The sequence below is a fragment of the Mustela putorius genome, unplaced genomic scaffold (genome assembly GCF_011764305.1).
Source record: "Mustela putorius furo isolate JIRA1106 unplaced genomic scaffold, ASM1176430v1.1 tig00000242_pilon_pilon_pilon, whole genome shotgun sequence".
Classification (NCBI taxonomy): domain Eukaryota; kingdom Metazoa; phylum Chordata; class Mammalia; order Carnivora; family Mustelidae; genus Mustela; species Mustela putorius.
Window position 1 is genome coordinate 7,642,248 of NW_025421325.1, and position 20,232 is coordinate 7,662,479.

Here is a 20,232-nt window from a genome sequence, read left to right on the forward strand (position 1 = left end):
CTGTGATTATCACAACAGATCACTCCCATGAGCTGCAGCCCCAGTGTCTGGGGCTCACCCCTGTTCATATTGCAAAAACAGCATTTTTTTTTTTATTTTAAAGATTTTATTTATTTATCTGACAGAGATCACAAGTAGGCAGAGAGGCAGGCAGAGAGAGAGGAGGAAGCAGGCTTCCTGCGGAGGAGAGCGCCCGACGCGGGGCTCGATCCCAGGACCCTGGATCATGACCTGAGCCGAAGGCAGAGGCTTTAACCCACTGAGCCACCCAGGTGCCCCAAACAGCGTTCTTTTAACTCATGGTTGTATTACTATTGATCCCCTTTATGCCCACTGAGAAGGATGCTCTACTTAGCAACCTTAAACTTGATAGAGTGTAAAAGACGGGTTGTCCCATTAGGCTTTTAAAAAGCATCGTGTTTGTATAACAGATAAGAGTAAGTTCTTACTTTGGAAAAGTAAAGCAAGCAATGTTGGAATTCTGACGAGAGGGAAAGCGTTCATGTGTTAAGTCTGCTGGGAATTGAGAATTTAATGGTGTTTTAAAAATATTATGTAATGAATATTTCTCTTATGAATAAATACAACTTGAAGAACACTCCTGTGAGAAGCTGAGTGTAAACAGTTCCGCATTGATTTTGGAATTACTTTTTACTAATTAAGGAAACCAAGATCTCTTGATATTCTACATGTATATTTAAACAGTCTGTGTATCTTCTGGTTTTTTTTTTCTTTTAAATTACAATGTTGCAACTTGTGTCTGTGGGTTTTGGTCTTGTCAGCACTACAGGCACCTCTCAAGCCTCTCCAGCCTTCCCCGGTGGTCTCGGCCAGTGATCTTCCAACAAATGTTGCACCTTTAATAGTCTTTGATACTTCAGAGGAACCAGAGAACTCCAGTGCTACAAGATGTCCAGTGCCAAGACCAAGATCAAAAGCCAACCTCAGACCTGTAGCCAGAGACAGTCACATTAAAGAGCAAAATCACCAGAAAACCAGCCCCACAGCCACAGACAAGGAGTCCTCGCTGAGCCAGCCCCAGTCTTTGTTGGATAGTACCAACAACTTGGATAGTCAGGCAGTGATGAACATTATGAACACAGAACGAAGCCAAAATAGTGTCGTTTCAAGAATCAAAGCATTTGAGGGCCAGACAAATAAAGAAACCTCGGGACCACCCGTGAAACCAGAAATCACTCCCCGCACACTCCCCCCCAGGCCTGCTCTTCCCTCAGGGAAACCCTTAGTGGCTCCCAAGCCAGCTGCCAACCGAGCTTCTGGAGAGTGGGACTCCTGGACTGAAAACAGACTCAAGGTGGCCCCCAGGGAAGGGCTCACCCCACAGTCTCCACCACAAGAAGTAGGGAGCATCCCAGTAACCAAACCTGAATTGCCAAAGAAACCAAATGCTGGCCTTACACGAAGTATTAATCATGAGATTCTGGGAGGAGGGCCCATGGCTGAGAGCCCTGACGGTGGGAAGAAAGTCCCAACCCCTGCTCCTCGGCCTTTGTTGCCGAAGAAATCGGTCTCCTTAGAAATCCCCAACTCTACAGCTTTGCTGAAACCGGTCACCGTTCCTCCCCGACTCTCAGTGGCATCACAGGCCAAAGCATTCAGGTCACTGGGAGAAGGGCCCCCGGCCGTCTCCCTGGCTGCATCTCAGCAAAGCAAGCCTCCAGGGGACATTGACCTCATCAGTTTTGATGATGATGTTTTACCCACACCAGCTGGGAACCTGGTTGAAGAATCTCTTGGTTCAGAGATGGTTCTAGGTGAGTAAAAAGGAGAAGTGGGAGGGAGTGGGAACTCACCAGAGGGCATCTTGAATGGCACTTGCTGTTTTAGTTTCTAGGACATAATTTCTGGAGGGTGTGTGTGTGTGTGTGCGTGCTCATGCCTGTGTGTGTACAGAGACAGAAACACATTAAGAAACATGGAGCTGGGAGGGAGATGGAGACAGAGGGATAGGAAAATCTGGAATGGGGGAGATGGAGACAGAGAAAGCAGGAGACACGTGTAGACTACTACGTGAGCCAGAAATAAGCAGACTGAGTCTAGCAACTAAACCAGGTGTGAGGCTGGCTTCCTAACTCTGGCAGGTGGAGAGTCGAGCACTAGGGGGAGGCAGGGGAAACTTCTCATAGATGAGAAGTCAACAGTGTGGCCCCAGAAGGGCTCCGTAGACTGAGCCAGCCCCATGGGGAATGCCAGGAGAGGCGTCGACCCTGGGGACGACTCTGGCAAGAGCAAAGCCAGGAATGACGACCCAGCCATATGTAGCAAAAATTTTTTCGCTAATCTTCACAGAACATCTTCCCTGGGGAATGCAAAGTTTTGTAAATAAAATACAACAGCTGTACATTTCCTGCCAGGATCGGGACAATTAAATTTCTCAAGAGGAAATTCAGAGAGTATGTTTTCTTTGCTCACACTATTCAGATGGAGGCTATGATGGTAAACCTTATCTTTGATTTGTCAAAGTAAGCTGCTTTCCTTGTCGTTGATGATTCCTTTTACTGCTGTTTACTTATTTGGGTAGCATATGTGAACATATGAGCTTAATAGTATTTTCAAAAGGTTAGCTGTCATCTTATAAATGTTTAACATGCATCAAAATGGGATAAGCTCTGTGATTCAAAACCAAATTCTGTACAGCACAGGTGTATTTTCAATGATAACAAACATATTTATTAAATATGTATTATGCATACAACATGTTAGTGTGGCTACAGCATGCCTCTTGTCTATAAGAGGTAGGAGGAAAGACATTAGAATGTACTGAGCTTCTGCAGTGTTCCAAACATTTCGCTAGGTACCCAGACCTACAAGGTATTGGTATTGTTGGTCAATACCTCTGCAAGGTATTGGTATTGTTGGCCTCAGTTTGCAGAAGAAGAAAATGAGACTGAGAGAAATCAGTGGGTAGCTTGCCGAGTGTCATAACATTAGCAGCTTCCAAGGCATGATTCAAACTCCCATCTTTTTATTCTAGGTCTAGTGTATTTTTCATTATATGACATTGCTAACCAACATGGTATGAATCCTTAACCCAGGTAACACTTCAAGACTTTGTTACATCATTTTCTTATTTAAACCTTTTTGGTGTTACAAGGTTCACGGTGGGATAGGGATGGTAAAACCAACAACAGCAAGTTGTTAAGCGGTGGAATCAGCACAAGCCGAAGAAATACCACCTTTAGTAGAAACTGCTAGATTCTGTGGGGATGGCAACTTGATTAATAACCGCTGAGACTTTATTCCCTGTCATCAAATGGATAATCACAGTCATCTTTCAAAAGAAGGTCAACAGTATACATTCAACATGAATATAGTCTCATGCCTCATACTCAGCCTTTTCTGTCCCTTGATTTCTACCACCTCGTTGCACAATATTTAATTATGTAGGCAGTCTCTTAGCGAAGTATGTAATTTGCTTGCCCTACCTGACTCGAACCATTGCTCTTGACTGTGGAGTCACTGAATGCTTACCTCATCATCTTTCTAAACCTGCTCCTTTTCCTATTTTCTGTACTCACTTAATAATGCCATCATGTCCCCCATCATGTCCCCAGCCTTCCTTGGAGAAGCCTAGAGATCATCTTCGAGTCTTCCTATGTGTCACGCTGTTTGTTTGGACTTGGGGTCAGGCCAGAATCTGCCACTTAATTGCTGTGTGACTTTGGGCTATTTACTTAACCCTACTGTGCCTTGATTTCCTCATCTATAAAACATGGTAATAATACTCCTCTTGGAGGCAGTGCGAGGATTAAATGTGATTGTGCAGGAAAGCCATGTCCCATTGTCTGAAACGTGGCAAGTGCTTATTAAGTAGTAATCATTGTTACTTCTTGCCCTTCACATCCAATTAGATAGCAACTCCTGCTGGTTTAACCTTCGAAGTAGTTCTTGAGCCCTCTCATTTTCATCTGCCTGTACTGCCCCACTTTGGGTCTTTATGCCAGATTACTACAGAGGCCTCCTACTTTGAGCCCCTGCTTTTGCTTCAAACCCATCATCCTCCATGTTATGGCTACCCAAGGGATTTTTCTAGAGTATACCCTGGACCTTGTTGCTCTCCCACTTAATGTCCTCCAGAGGCCTTTGGAATCACCCTGAATTCCTCAGCATGTAGAGAAGTTTCTGTTCGTTTATCGATCTGGGGCTCCGTGACTTTTTGATGGTGTATCAGTAGCATTGTCTTTCTAAATAAGGAATCACGGTCTCCTTGTGAAACCTTACTTAATCATCCTGGCATTAGCCAGAAACTGAGATAGGAATGCGAAAGAAAGGAGAGGAACTCACATATACGTCTTTCCTCCTTTTCCTTCCCTCAAAAATAAAGAAAATCTAATGAGCTGGTTTTCATAAAATGAAGTTGCTGTATTAATCTCAGGAAATAGAGATCAGAAAATACTGAAGCCCATGAAAACATGGTAAAGATTAGAAAAATTATTAAGGGAAAACTCATAAAACAAGCAATTTAATATTGGATTCATTCCTTGGGTAGAATGCCTTCCAGGTTAATGTAATGGAGCTGAGAAGTATTAGCAATTCCTCTTCACACCTTTACAAATCATACCCAGTTGTCAAAAAAAAAAGGCAGAATGCCTCTGCTGTCAGCCCCATTACACAGACCAGAATAATAGTTTAGCAGCCAATTTCTGCTATTAACAGAACTCAAGGGAAAGAAATGACAGAAAAGCAAGCCAAGGATGGTGAAACTAATTATGATGACAAGCATATTATGAGAGACAGGTAATGGGCAGAAAACTACATTACCATCAGTGTTTTTCTCAGCCCAGTAATGAAGACCATGCGGATAGAAGTGTAAAAGCAGCCGGCTTGTTTGGCAGCAGGTGTGGAATAATTGGTTTGGTGCGAGACGCTGGAAGGAGGGCAGAGTAACTACTGCAAATAAAAGTAGAGAAAAATGCCATGGACATTCCTTAGTTTTAGATAGGCAAGCGCTTTGGATTTTGTTTTGTTTTGTTTGTGGTTTTTTGTTTGTTTGTTTTGTTTTGTTTTTGTTTTTGTTTTTTGAGATGCTCTGTGTTTTCTCTTTAGAAGCCGGAGCAAACTCTGTGGTCCAGTCGTGGCACTGTGGTTCTTAACCCCTCCTGGGAATCACAGAACTCTGAGAATCTGATTATCCTGGGACTCTTTTTTCTCTCTTGAAAATAGCCCTTAGCTCACGTATGCGCAATTTCCAGACCTTCAAGGGCCCATTCTTGGACCCCAAATGAAGCACTTCCACAGAATATTGCGATAACCTCCAGTGGACTGGTACGCCCATGCAATGAAGGATTGTGTGCTAATTAAAAAGGAGGCACACCACCTATTACTTCCTGCTGTGTTCCAATGCCCAAGATATCGTTAGGTGAAAAATGCAAGGTATAGTTAATATTCGTGGCATTTTAGCTACTGTTTGTGTTAACACACACACATATAGATATGTAGTATCTTTGGAAAAATATATAAAAAGCTGGTAACAAAGATTTTCTTTATGAGGGAACTGGGTTGGCAGGAGAGGATGGGGAACCTGGTTTTCCAATAGCTAACCATAAGCAGAATTAGGATGAAAACCTGGGGGAGGGGCCCCTGGGTGGCTCAGTGGGTTAAGCCTCTGCCTTTGGCTCAGGTCATGGTCTCAGGGTCCTGGGATCGAGTCCCGCATCAGATTCTCTGCTCAGCAGGTAGCCTGCTTCCCTTCCTCTCTCTCTGCCTGCCTCTCTGCCTACTTGTGATCTCTGTCTGTCAAATAAATAAAATCTTTTAAAAAAAAAGAAAAGAAAAGAAAAGAAAAAGAAAACCCGGGGGAGTTAGCGCTTGTCATCTTTGCCGCAGAGAGATAGCTGCTTCCCGCACTGACCCTCAGTCGTAGGATGAGTAGAAATGTTAAAAATAATAGTATATGATTTTTCTAAATTGCTGTTATTAAGATTATAAATGAAAGCCTATTATTTTGAACTACGTATGTGTAAATAAGACATTCAAAAACATGTGCATTAAATCCTATTACATAGACTCAAAAAAAGAGTTTTAATTTTCCATATAGCTTTAATTTTTCTAATTACCTTATGGAAAATTTTATGCCCATTATTGCCTTTATTTATTTATTTTTTTAAGATTTTTAAATTTATTTACTTGACAGAGATCACAAGTAGGCAGAGAGGCAGAGAGAGAGGAGGAAGCAGGCTCCCTGCTGAGCAGAGAGCCCAATGTGGGGCTCGATCCCAGGACCCCGGGATCATGACCCGAGCTGAAAGCAGAGGCTTTAGCCCACTGAGCCACCCAGGCGCCCCCCATTATTGTCTTTAAAAAGCAACTAAAAGGACTAGAATTTTCTCTTTTTCCCCCTTATTTTTAAGTGATTTTTGGTTTGTTTGGCAGAGGAGTTATTTCAGCTTCATCTTGTAACTTTTTTCTTGTGGTTGAATTTATTTTACTGGATTTTTTCAGTTACAAAGTAACACATATTTGCTGTAACAGGTGAAATGATACAAACATTTACTAAAAGAAAAAAATTTTTATCTCTAGTCTGTCCATATCCTCAATGTTGTTTGTATATGGTCTTCTGTGCCTTTGGACATTTCAAACCAAAACTTACAAACATACATATATGTACTTTTTCCTACTTTTTACAAACATTTTCATCATACTATACCCTTGTTTGTTTGTTTATATAACAGTGAGATTTATGGACTTCTCAGTCCAGTCGGTCTAAATCTAATTCCTTGTTTCCTTATACCTGCCTAATATTTCTTAGTGTGAGTATATTGCGATTGAGTCAACATTTCCCCTATCCACGGACATTGCTTCTGATTTTTTGGATTTCTTTTTCCTCTACAGATAATGCTGTAGTAAACATTCATAAATATTGCCTCTCCTACTACGGCTCTTATTTCTGAAGGATAAATTTCCAAGGAGTGAGACTGCTGGGTCAGAGGTTATGAACTTGAAACATTTTCATTGTACCAGCGATCCAGTTTCCCACTTGGCAACGCCTGGAGTTCCCAAACATGAGATGCCACCTTTGCTTTATATGTTGCCCACTTTCGTTTCTGTTAGAAAAAATACCCTGCTCATGAATAGACATAAAAAGTAGACTGCATACTGTTTAACTAAAGAGATTTGCACACCATCATCAAGATGGAAAACAGGCCTCCAGTTTTCCTCCCCCTTATTGAAGTGATGCTCTGTGCCCTCCCCACTAATCCGCACACCTCGTCTGGATTATAGCCTGGACAGCATGCAGACAGAGAGGCAGATGCTGAGCTCACTGACTCACTGAGCACAGCTGGGGCAGGTCATTAAACAGACCCACTCCTGCCAAACAGCCCGCTGTACTAGAACCCGAAGACTTCCTTGCTTCACTGTACGAAGAATTTTTTTTTTCCAGAGACATGTAGTAGAATAATTTTACATGATCTGAGTACCAATTATGAAAGAGTAGCTAAGGATATTAAAAATAAAGACCAAGAAAGAGAAAGAGTGGGTAGGTAACTAGGACACTTGGAATAGTTTGTTATATAAATTTTATCTATACTACTTCAATGTAAATCCTTTAGGTTTAAAAAAAAAAAGTAACTGGACCCTTCCATGTAATAGGGGTGAGTTATGAACAGTGTGCAGGATTTGGAGCAGGTGTCTTGAGGGCAACAGCAAGCATAATTTGGATGCCCCTGTGCCTGGCCCCTCAAGGCATTGATGGGTGTCCTTTCTCCTTTCCCTGCGCCACCTTATGCATGCCGTCCCCCTAGAATGTGAGAGAGTGTAGGTGGTATTCTGGCTCAGAATATACTATGAGCTGGGAAATAATTGAAGTCATCCCATGCTCAAGATTCTCATCCCCCTCCATACCACCCCTCCAAAAAAACCCTCAACTAATAACCAAAAAATTATAGGTATCAGAAACAACTATTAAAGCAGAAATGCCACTTGAAAGGTAGGACACAGTGAAGAGTCACCAGCCTTAATCCTTTCCTTGAGTTTTTGGTCCTTTTCCCAACAGAAAAACAGACTCCTAACACAATGGGATGTGACAACCAAGACTGGGGGGAGGGAGGACAGTCAAGTCTCTGAACAGTCAAGTGTCTTCCACAGCTGGGAAAAGGAAGGTGGGTCCTTGGAAGTCAGTGGGATCCAATAAGGGTCAAGGAGGCAGAACAAGGGCAATAGTAGGGAAAGATGAATAGGAAGGAAAGATGAACACAAATGAAAGATACTATGTTTCTGTGTTTGAATAAAATGCATATCAGGATTACAAAGGCACTTCAAAATCTTTCACTTCAGCTAGAATCACTCAGAATGGATGAACGCTTTAGAGAGTTCACATTCAGATAATATTTGCAATAATGGGCTTTAATACAAATGAGCATACCCCTTTTTTACCTGCTGGCACTGCTGTTTCCCAGACACTGGTGCATATAATCCAAGTTGGAAGAACTATTAGAATATGTGAAATCTAGTTGTTGGAGAGACAGTAGTAGAGAACCACCCCCCCCACCTTTGCACTCTTGTTTTACGCTGCATCCTGCTTTCAGTCTGCCCACACCTGGAATCTCTCACCATGCCCTATGTTTTCCTTTTTCAGTAGTACTTCTCACGTGGAATACCACATAAACTACTTACTATTGTATTTACTGTTTATTACTGCCATCTCCCTACTGGAATGTAAGTGCCGAGAGCAGGTTTCTTTGCTTTGTTCACTGAAGTATTCCCAGCAACACAGAACAGCATTTGCTTTGTAGCAGACATCCAGTCACTTTCGAGTGAAAAAAAGCAAAAAAGCAGATTACAAGGCAAGGTATAAAATCCTGGGGTTTTTGTTTATCAAAATACCCACATAATAATACATGTAATATAGTAAAAAAATCTGTAGGCAGATCACCAAAGTTTCATTATTACCGGAGAGATGGGATTACAGGAGACCTTGCCTCATAGATTTCTTAATGTTTCCCATTTTTATAATAAATACTAATTTTGAAGTAAAAAATGGTACAAGAAAATACCGAATTTAAAAATGTGGTTCAATCTAGAAGGAACTTTGTTTTGTGAGCTCGTAGTTTACAGTAGAAGAAAGTTGTATTATTACAACTTTTTTTTTTTCAAGTTTGATATTGTTTTGATAATCCCCAATTGGTTTCTTGAACTTAGACAAGACTTTCCTCACTTGTGAGCTAATATGTTTCCATGAAAGGGTCATCTAATATATTATTTTTCTCAGTAGCCTAGTAGTAATTGTTCTACCTGGCACGCCACTTGAGGGCCATTCCTAGGTGGGAGATAATAAAATGGGATTGTACTTTACCACAGTATCTCCCCACCTATCACTGTTCCTGGCATGTGGTAGACATACACATGGGAGCAAGTGGCTGGTGAGTGAGCGATGATGCCTTTGGTGGCATGGATAATGGTAGGGTTGCCTGCGAGCTGAGGGGCAAAGGGAAGGTCAGGTAACGGAGGGCTGGACGGCCTCCTTATCCTTGGCCCAGCTCTTCATGTGTCCTGAAAATAGCTGGTCAGCAGAAGGTGCTTCTGGAACTAGAGCTCATAATCGGCAGAATATGAACGCTGTTCATCACAGGAGCTATGGTGTATGTTGTTTTTACAGGGAGTATCTCCCTATAGTGAAGAGTGTAGGACAGGTGCAGAATTACAGCCTCTTGTAGAATTAAAGGCAGAGGCAGCTCAGGAGAGTCTGTGTGCTGCACAGAGTATCCATTATACAGCATTTATTTTATTTTTGCTGATCTAGTATTTTTAGATTTTTTCATCTTTAAGAAATTGTATGGTCATTTCCCCAAAGTACTGAAAAGAATATTTACATTAAAGAAAAAAAAAGACTATTTCTTTCAGCTAAAAAAAAAAAAAAAGTTTGGTAATTATGTCTTTGTTTAAAATACTTTCTTTGAACATGTATTGTCAATTTTAAGTGAATCCGTTAAATGGAGAAGTGCCCAGCCCGGTGTCCTTGCCCCCAAATTAAATATTTGAAGGAAGATGTCTGATTTTATCTCCAGGATAAAACACTTTCCATTTTCACGTTGACTGAAGTGTGGTTTGACTGAACGACTGGCGCTCCTCCGCTGGGTACCTGCCCTGTGCCAGGCACGGTGCTGGGCAGGATGAGGGCCCTTGGTGAGCCCTGTGCATCAGTTTTCCAGTCCAGGCGCAGCAGTGTGGGGGAGAAGAGACCTCTTGCCTGGGGGATCTAGGAGGCCTCCCAGCAGGGGGGCAATTGGCTCCTCTTTCAATTGCCCCTCATTTTCAGGCGACACTTAATGAAATGATTGTACTCCCGTGGAAGATAGCTTCTACATAATTCAAGATTGTCCTGGATATCTCTCATCAGAGAGGAAGAAAAGCCAATGAATTATTTACAGAGCACCAACTTATTTCCTTTCATGAGCTCCGACTTTGTTTTTGTCTCTGCAAACTGAGATTCTGTTTATCCATGAATAGTTTTCCCTGGGGCATGAAAATATGACTCTTTAATTATGAATGAGATTTTTTGTTTTGAGTCGGTGTTAACTAAAACATGCAAAATAAACTGTGTTTTTCATTAGATCCCTTTCAGCTCCCCATAAAAACAGAACCAACAAAGGAACGAGCAGTTCAACCAGCACCCACCAGGAAGCCCACTGTGATTCGAATTCCAGCCAAACCAGGAAAATGTAAGCACTAACCGGCCTTCTTTCTTTGCTTCTCAGAGCCTGGGAGAAATATAATACTAATTTGTCAATGTCTGCTTTTGAAATTATGTGGGATTGGCCATTTGCTATTATTTACAGTCAAAGGATATTTGAAAACAAGTTCTTTTTTCACAGTTCTTTTGACAGTTGGTACAGTAAATATGGATTTCATTTATCTATACCGTGGTTTTGAGGCAGAGAGTAGAAGGAAACTGAAACTCAGAAAAATTGTAGTGTCTTATTAGTGCCTTGGGTAAAGGTGGTGGGAAAGTACAGTTGACCCTTGAACAACACAGGTATGAACTGTGTGCATCCACTTACATGCAGACTTTTTATAGTACAGTACTATAAAGGTATTTTCTTTATGGTTTCTTATTTTTCTTTTTAAAGATTTTATTTATTTGAGGGCGCCTTGGTGGCTCAGTGGGTTAAGCCACTGCCTTCGGCTCAGGTCATGATCTCAGGGTCCTGGGATTGAGTCCCGCATCGAGCTCTCTGCTCAGCGGGGAGCCTGCTTCCTCCTCTCTCTCTCTGCCTGCCTCTCTGCCTAGTTGTGATCTCTCTCTGTCAAATAAATAAATAAAATCTTTAAAAAAAAATTTAAAAAAAAATACGATTTTATTTATTTGAGAGAGAGAGCAAGCTCAACTGGGGGTTGCTAGTGGCAGAGGGAGAGGGAGAAACAGGCTTCCTGCTGAGCAGAGAGCCCGATGTGGGGCTCAATCCCAGGGCCCTGAGATCATGACCCGAGCCGAAGGCAGACACTCAACCAACTGAGCCGCTCAAGCACCCCTCTTTATGGTTTTCTTAATAACATTTTCTTTTCTCTAGCTTAGTGTTGTAACAATACAGTATGTCATGTATATAACATACAAAATCTGTGTTCATTGGCTATTTATGGTATCAGTAGGCTGTTAATAGTTAAGTTTTGGGAGAATCAGAAGTTACATGTTGGGGTTGCCTGGTTGGCTCAGTCGGTTAAGTGTCCGCCTTTGGCTCAGGTTGTGATCCCAGGGTCCTGAGATTGGACCCCACATCAGGCTCCTTGCTCAACAGGTAGTCAGCTTCTCCCTCTCTCTCTGCCCTTCCCCAACTTGGGCTCTGTCAAATAAATAGTATCTTTAAAAAAAAAAAGATGATGATACTTATGGATTTTTGGCTGCACCAGGGTATCAGCACCTCTAACCTCACGTTGTTCACATGTCAGTTCTGATTGAAAGTGATAGCAAATAACGTTGTGTGTGTCTGCCTGGATACCATAGTCTAAGTATGTATGAATTATATGAAGAGCAGTAACCAAGAATTATGAAGACATAATAATGTCTAACATTTTTAAAAATCAGTGTAACTTTCCATTTTGATATTATTTGCCTTGATTTTTTTTAATGGTACAATAAATGATATTTCCTGTGAGCTTTTATAAGGACTGCAAGGAAATTATTGTAAGAGAGGCCAAGAAGGCCAGGCGCACTTATTTTAGACCCTGGAGATGGTTAAAAGTTGTGTGTAAAGGTGTGTGTACATGTGTGCGCATGTGCTTGTGCACTGATTTCCAAAGCGGTTCCTGGCATTGCTCGAGGCGATCACGCAGTTTTTGCCAGGAGCGTCTGCTCTCATTTCATTTCATTCAGTGCCTTTGCATGGTCCAGATGCATCCTTGCCTCTAGTCAGTAGGAGATCCTGCCACTCTGTTGCTCTTGGTAGCAGATCAAGTGTCCCCGTCCTTCACCGGTCTGTAACATCCCCAGCCTATTCTCCAGGCATACCCTAGAATGCCATGAAACCCCTTTAGTTCAGGGGTTTGGTTTTTCTGTAAAAAAACTACCCAGAAGGATCATACTGGTTTTGGTCTTTTGAGTGTTTTTTTATTAATTGATGGCTCTAAGCCACATAGAAGATTAAACAGTGACTATGAAGAATGCAGAGGAGAAAAAGTCAAGGGTACCAAATTCTGGTGGGTTCTTGCTTCTTAGGAGGTTATGTGGTAGGTTAAAGAACTGGTGGTATATTTCTTTTGACAGCATTAGATAGCCCGCAAACCAGTGGGCTGTATGTAAGTCTCCCAGATGATAGTTCAATGGGTTGTTTGTCTGTTTGCTGTTACCTTGTCAAAATGTATTCTGGATTTTAACAGGCCCAGTGAAATACAGTGAGCATAAATATTGCCTGACGCTCATGTAGGTTTTAAGTAATACAGTTTTTACATTTATTAAATTTATTCTCCTGTTGCACCAGGGTCCCCCAAAACCCCGGGTTTGACAATCCCTAGGAGGACTGGCAGGACTTAGCATTATGTTCACAGCTGTGATTTATTACAGCAAAAGTATACAAAACAAAATCAGCAACAGGAAACGGTGCATTGGGCAGAGTCTGGAGGAAACCTGGCACGGGCTTCTAGGTGTTGTCTCCCAGGGGAATCACAAAGGCTCTGCTTAACTCCCCCAGGATCCAGTTGTGACAACACAGGTGAAATGTTGTCAGCTGAGGAAGCTCATTAGACACTGAATACCCAGGGTTTTTTATTAGGGGTTGATCACGTAGGCACCTCTGGGAATTTGGGCACATTGTAAAATTCTAGATTCTGAGAAGAAAAGCAGGTATTCGGCATCAACCATATTTTTTCATTTTATCAGTTCTGGGGCTGGTGGGAATTCCCCAACTCCCAAATTCCCAGATGCCAGCAAGGACCCGCCCTGGAAGCAGGCCTTTCTATGAATAAGCAGTCCCAGGCCTGCTACATTCATTCTTGTCTGCATATTTACAAATTGGATTCATAGTCCTAGAATCCTGTAGTGGATGTATTGAGAAAGCACCTTTATTTATTATTCTGACAAAGTTCCAGGAACTCTTCGAAAGTTGGATTCTAACTGCCGTAGATGAGAGAACGGACATGCCAGTTTCTAGAGCATTATTTCTATTAAAAACCAGTTCCCCAGGACTGTATTATTTTAGTTATTAAGCAATTCATATGTGCTGTGGAGGAAAAAAAAATTTCCTCGGTGTTGGAAGAACTTGGAATGGTCAAATGAAGAAAGGAAAGCTTTGTGGTGCAAGACTTCTTGGTCTTCTTTGAGCCTGTCAGATCTTTCCCCTTGAGGTTTGTTTCTTCTGACTAGGATGTCCTTTTCCCAGATAGGTGCATGGCTCCCTCCTTCACCACTCCTCCGGGTCTTGTTCAAATGCCACTTTTCTCATTGAGACCTCCTCTGACCACATGACTTGAAAATGGAATTCTCCACTTAGCCCACACACCCATGCCTGATAATCCCTATGTCCCATCCTGCCAGTAAGGTATCTCCTCTCTACTTTCATGTTATTACGACTTTGTACCCTTAATGGTTCATCAGAGCAATACAGTATCCTGTGTGATTTATCGTTTCTTTATAAGAATAAGAAAACTGTACCAGAGTGAGAGTCTTCAAGATGGCAGCTGAGTTGAAATGTTGCTGGTGTCTTCATTTCCAGAGCAGACCTGCTTCTCGCTGGGAATGCTTGTCTGTCTCTCTTTCGTTGTTTCCTAGTAGCTGGCCTGGGTATTTTCCTCCTTTAGAGAGTGTTTTCCTGCCTGTAGATAAAATAGGAACCTGACAGATCATCCTCTTGTTTATAGGTGTTTCATGTGAAATGAGAGTAGAGAGTGTTCATTTGAAAGAAGGAAAAAAAATCCCATCTCCTTTAAGTGTCTAAATTTGTGTGAATGGTGACTTTAGCCTCCTTTAGTATGTTAAGTCATCCGCTCTCCAAGTGTTTTTGCATACAGATTTTAATTAGCTGTCACTAATTAAATCTGATCTTTTTCTTCTTTTTAGAATAATGTTAAGGGCCTATGCTATCACTGACTTAAGGATATGGTTTGGATGCAAAGATATTGTTTGTTAAAATGAAGGCAATTAAGTCTACTAATCTGGAGCTAATGAATTAGAAAACATTTAATTATTTGGGGGAGGGGGATATCTGGATTACACAACTTATTAGGAAGCAACATGCCATATTACAGTAGCACAGGCTTTAGGGTTCAAAACCCTGGATCTGACAATTACTAGCATTAAGACATTGAATGGCTTATTTATTGTCTTCTCAGCTTTGCTTTCTTCATCTATAGAATAGGTAAGTTGTTATGTAGCGCAGTGCTGTCCAGTAGGACTTCCTGCAAAGATGGAAATGTTCCAGGACGGTGCTGTCCATGATAGTAACCGCTAGCCAGATGTGGCTGTGAGCGCTTGGCCACTGAGTGAAGGTAGCTAGTTCAGCCAAGGAACTGAATTTTTAATTTTGTTTAAGATGTAAGTTTACATCACCACATGTGACGACTAGCCAGAGAACTGTGCACATAGAGCACATAGATATCAGTTGGAGAAATGTATATGAACAAAAGGCCTTAACTTAGTGCCTGGCGCACTGAGGGTTCTCAAAAATGCGGGCTGCTACTGCTACTATTTATTTGGTATTATTTTTACTCTGTACAACAGTCAGTAAAACTGCCTGATGTCTCCTAACCCATCAGTCTTCTGAGGCTTCCTAGCACCTTCTCATTTACTTCGCTGTCCATTCTTTGTGTGGCTCTCTTAAGATGGTTTTTTTCCTGAGGAAACAAGCTGCAATCATTTCATCTTTCAGAATCCTCAAAGGCCAGAAATTACTGATGAATTACTGTTATTTTTCCAGGTTTACATGAGGATCCACAAAGTCCACCTCCTCTCCCTATTGAAAAACCTATTGGAAATACTTGCAGTACAGTGTCTGGAAAGCTCAGTACTGTTGACAGAATTAGAAACTTGGTAAGTTGTCCTTATAAATTGTCTTAGATCAAAGACGAAGCTACTAATTTTAAATTATGATATCTGAATTATTTTACTGTTGGTCACATAAAGACTTCTATTGCAAACCAGTTCTGAGCCCCAGTACTTATTTAATGTGATATTCAATATTTTTTTGAAGACTTTATTTATTTATTTGACAGAGAGATCACAAGTAGGCAGAGAGGGAGGCAGAGAAGCAGGGGAGGCAGGCTCCCCGCTGAACAGAGAGCCCGAAGCGGGGCTCGATCCCAGGACCCTGGGATCATGACCCAAGGGGAAAGCAGAGGCTTTAATCCACTGAGCCATCCAGGCACCCCTGTTGTTCAATATTTTTAAAATTCTTGTAGAACAAAAGAATTAGGCCAGTTCATTGTATTTCATCATAAAATAATTTGTCCTATGCTGTCCTATATTGTCTTTTATTTTATTTTTATTTTTTTTAAAGATTTTATTTATTTATTTGACAGAGAGAGATCACAAGTAGGTAGAGAGGCTGGCAGAGAGAGAGAGAGAGAGAGAGAAAGAGGGAAGCAGGCTCCCTGCTGAGCAGAGAGCCCGATGTGGGACTCGATCCCAGGACCCTGAGATCCATGACCTGAGCCGAAGGCAGCGGCTTAACCCACTGAGCCACCCAGGCACCCCTATATTGTCTTTTAAATGGCACTAATAATGAGGAAGTTATTGACATCTCTGAAAACCTTTAATATTTGTGGAATTAGACTTAGTCATCAGTTTTATTTAAAATGTCCAACTAGTGACGTAATTTTAAGATAATTACCATAAGAAATTTAAGGTATGGGGAATTATTTAATTTTTTAAATAAAAAATAGTATGGGGAATTATTTTAAATAAAAAAGGTATGGGGAATTATTTAATTTTTTAAATAAAAAATAGTACTTTACCATGTACTTGTGAAACAATGGTAGTTAACAAGTATTAAATATATATATATATATACATTTTTTTTTCAATCTCAATACCTTTTCCCCATACTGTTTCTAATTCCCATATGCTAGATTATCTTTAAAGGTTTGTTAACGAGTATTGGCAAGGATGTGGGGAAAAGGTAACCCTCTTGCACTGTTGGTGGGCATGTAAATTTGTGCAGCCACTGTGAAAAACAGTGTAGAAGTTCCTCAGAAAATTAGGAACAGAACTACCATATGATCCAGCAATTTCACTTCTAGATAGTTACCTAAAGAAAAAAAAAATGAAGACAGTAATTCAAAAATACATGTGTACCTCTATGTTCATCACAGCATTATTTACAGTAGCCAAGATATGGAAGCAGCAGGGCTCCTGGGTGGCTCAGTTGTTAATAAGTGCTTGCTTTCAGCTCAGGTCATGATTCCAGGGTCTGGGGGTCGAGTTCCGCATGGGGCTCCCTGCTCGGCGGGAAGTCTGCCTCTCCTTTCCCACTCCTCCTGTTTGTATTCTCTCTCTCATTGTGTATCTCTCTGTCAAGTAAATAAAAAAGAAAAAAAAAGATGTGGGAGCAGCCTAAGTGTCCATCAATAGATGAATGGGTAAAGAAGATGTGCTGTCTATGTACAATGAAATATCACTCAGCCACAAAAAAAGATGAAATCTTGCCATTTGTGACAACATGGATGAACCTAGAGGGTATTAAGCTAAGTTAAGTAAGTCAGGCCGAGAAAGACAAGTACCGTATGACTTATTTATATGTGGGATCTAAAAAGCAACACAAACAACAAAATAGAAACAGACTCATAGATACAGAAAACAAACTGAGGTTGCCAGAGGGGAAGTGGAAGGGTCCGGGGGGGTAGGATAGATGAAATAGGTGAAGAAGATTAAGAGGTACAATCTTATGCTTTTAAAATAAATAAAGATATGGGGGTGTAGTATGCAGTATAGGGAATACGGTCAGTAATAGTCAAAGAACTTTGGGGAACAGAGTAGAGAGCCCAGATATGGACCTGCAACTCTATGGGCTACTAACCTTCAACAAAGTAGGAAAAATATTCAGTGAGAAAAAAAGACAGTCTCTTCAATAAATGGTGCTGGAAAAATTGGACAGCCACATGCAGAAGAATGAAACTCGACCATTCTCTTACACCATGCACAAAGATAAACTCTAAATGGATGAACGACCTCAGAGTGAGGCAGGAATCTATCAAAATCCTCAAGGCAGCAGCCTCTTTGACCCTGGCCACAGCAACTTCTTTGAAGACACTCTCCAAGGGCAAGGGAAACAAAAGCGAAAGGGATTTTGGGGACTTCATTGAGATAAAAAGCTTCTGCATAGCAAAGGAAACAGTCAACAAAACAAAGAGGCAACCCACAGAATGGGAGAAGATATTTCCAAATGACAGTACAGACAAAGGGCTGGTATCCAAGATCTATAAAGAATTTCTGAAACCCAACACCCAAAAAAAATTAAGTCAAAAAATGGGCAGAAAACATGAGCAGATACTTCTCCAAAGAAGACATACTGTAATGACTTCATATGGGTGACAGAGTAAGTAGGTAACTAGACTTACTGTAGTGCCCATTATTTAATGTATATAAATATTAAATCATTCTGTTGTACACCAGAAACTAATACAATGTTATATATTAATTATTCAATAAGAAAATAAAAATTAAAAAACAAAATTTAAAAAAATTTTAAGGAACAAATTCTTAATGCCTTTGAACCAAATTTTCAATTAAAATTTCATAGTAGTTTTATTCTGTGCATTAACTATGCTTATTAGACATGCAAACCCATCTAATCATCTAGTGAAAAGATATTTCTTTGAAGGAGACATTAAATTGAATTAGCCAATATCAAGTTAATGAGATTTTCCTGTAGGCTGAACTAAAATTTAGTGATCATTTGCATTTTCAAAGTATTTGGTTATAAATTTTTATTAAAACTGGGCCAAGAAAGCCCAAAAGGGGAGGATAGGGTCCCTATAATACTGTTGAATAGGAGAGAATCCCAAATTTCCATGGAGGAAAATTTACTTAAGAAGGTTACTGGCTTCTGCTCTAAAGGGTTGTAAAGGAGAGTGAGAGGAGGATGAGCAGGCATATACCTCATTCAGGAAGTCGTGTAATGGGCTTCTGTAAACCGTAAAGCTCTATTAAAGTATTAGGTATTATTACATTGGGTGTTAAGCGGACCACGAAGCAACTCCCACATTCTAGAAAAACAAGAGGAGGAAGTTAGAATAAACTAGACCATCTGGAGAGGTCCTGTAATCACAATGGTACCTCACGTGAACAGGAAAATCCTGTCCTGCACTGCTGACGAAGGAAGGCCAAGCATTCCGTGCCGTGTTCTTTTTTTTTTTTTTTTTTTTAAAGTTTTTTTTTTTTTTTTAAAGATTTTATTTATTTGACAGATAGAGATCACAAGCAGGCAGAGAGGCAGGCAGAGAGAGAGAGAAGCAGGCTCCCTGCTGAGCAGAGAGGCCGATGCGGGACTCGATCCCAGGACCCTGAGATCATGACCCGAGGTGGCTCAGTGGGTTAAGCCGCTGCGGTGTTCTAATCAGTCCGTACCTTGAGAGACGCACTGGGTCTGGAGCAGGAAGAGACAAGAAACAGACCGCAAGGGACAGGAGCCGGCTCAAGTCACACACACAGAATTCCAAGGCCAGGAAGTCCAATCTATGCCTGAGAAATTCCTTCTGTTTGAAAATTAGAATTACTGAATGAATAGTAGACCAGAGACCAAAAAGCCTTCAGATATCGGGGAGGATACCTGGAGAGATTATTTGACCCGTGTAATTACCGGTGGGGATAGGCCTGGTCTTCTGACGAGGCGCAAGACGAAAACGCTCCGTTTCTCCTGCCTTGAGAGCCAGGGAACTTCCCATCTTAGGACAAGAGAACCGTTACAGAATGTCACACTCGACTCAAGGGTAAGGACCATGCGGAGCCCCCGGAGCGAGAACGGGTGCTTCTGTGTGCCCCGTGCTCGCCGCAGGAACGCCGCAGGAACTCCTCAGGCAAGCTGCAGCCGGTGCAGGAGGAGGTAGGAGGCGCCCCCTGGCGTGGTTGAGGAATCCGGGCGGCCGCGCACACGCTGGCGCACACGCTGGCGCACACGCTGGCGCACACGCTGGCGCACACGCTGGCGCACACGCTGGCGCACACGCTGGCGCACACGCTGGCGCACACGCTGGCGCACACGCTGGCGCACACGCTGGCGCACACGCTGGCGCACACGCTGGCGCACACGCTGGCGCACACGCTGGCGCACACGCTGGCGCACACGCTGGCCGCGGCCTTCCGGAGCGAAGAAGTGGCCCCACTTCCTGGAGAAAGAACAGAAGGAGCATCCGTGGAGGCTGCTCAGTAGTTCCGACAGACAAGACTACCCCCTGGTCTTTTGAAGTTCTGCAAAAAACAGCGGGATTATTTTGATGTTAGAAAGTAAGAAGCCGTTTCAAAGCCGATGAACAAAAAGATGGCATCCGCAGGAACAGTACAAGCGGAAAAACCAACGTCTCCAGGCACTAAAACGCCTGTCCAGACACATCAAAAGCCAAAGTGCAGAGATGTCAGAGCTAAAGAAAAACTACAAAAAAGCAGATGCAGAGAGGCTCCAGTTAGGGGCGGAATATTGGAAAGGAGGGAATCGCTAATCAGTCATCTTCCAGAGACTGTTGGCGGAACCGGGCGCAAAGCTGGACTCGAGCGAACAGGAGGACAGTCCCCTCCCCTCTTCTCAGTACTCACTGCGGATGCGGGACACAGCAGTGCCTGCACCGCGTGCCAGC

At 42.0% G+C, this 20,232-nt stretch overlaps 1 protein-coding gene across 7 annotated transcripts in view; it reads left to right on the plus strand.

Annotated features, from left to right (window-relative positions):
• The window catches only part of SH3D19 (SH3 domain containing 19), a 170,428-nt gene that overhangs the window by 125,005 nt on the left and 25,191 nt on the right, over positions 1 to 20,232 (plus strand). For all 7 annotated transcript variants that reach the window (XM_045078328.1, XM_045078327.1, XM_045078329.1 and 4 more), the window contains 3 exons: positions 783 to 1,775; positions 10,572 to 10,679; positions 15,363 to 15,475. In XM_045078328.1, coding sequence (XP_044934263.1) covers positions 783 to 1,775; positions 10,572 to 10,679; positions 15,363 to 15,475 — 1,214 coding nt within the window. The remainder of the gene's footprint in view (positions 1 to 782; positions 1,776 to 10,571; positions 10,680 to 15,362; positions 15,476 to 20,232) is intronic.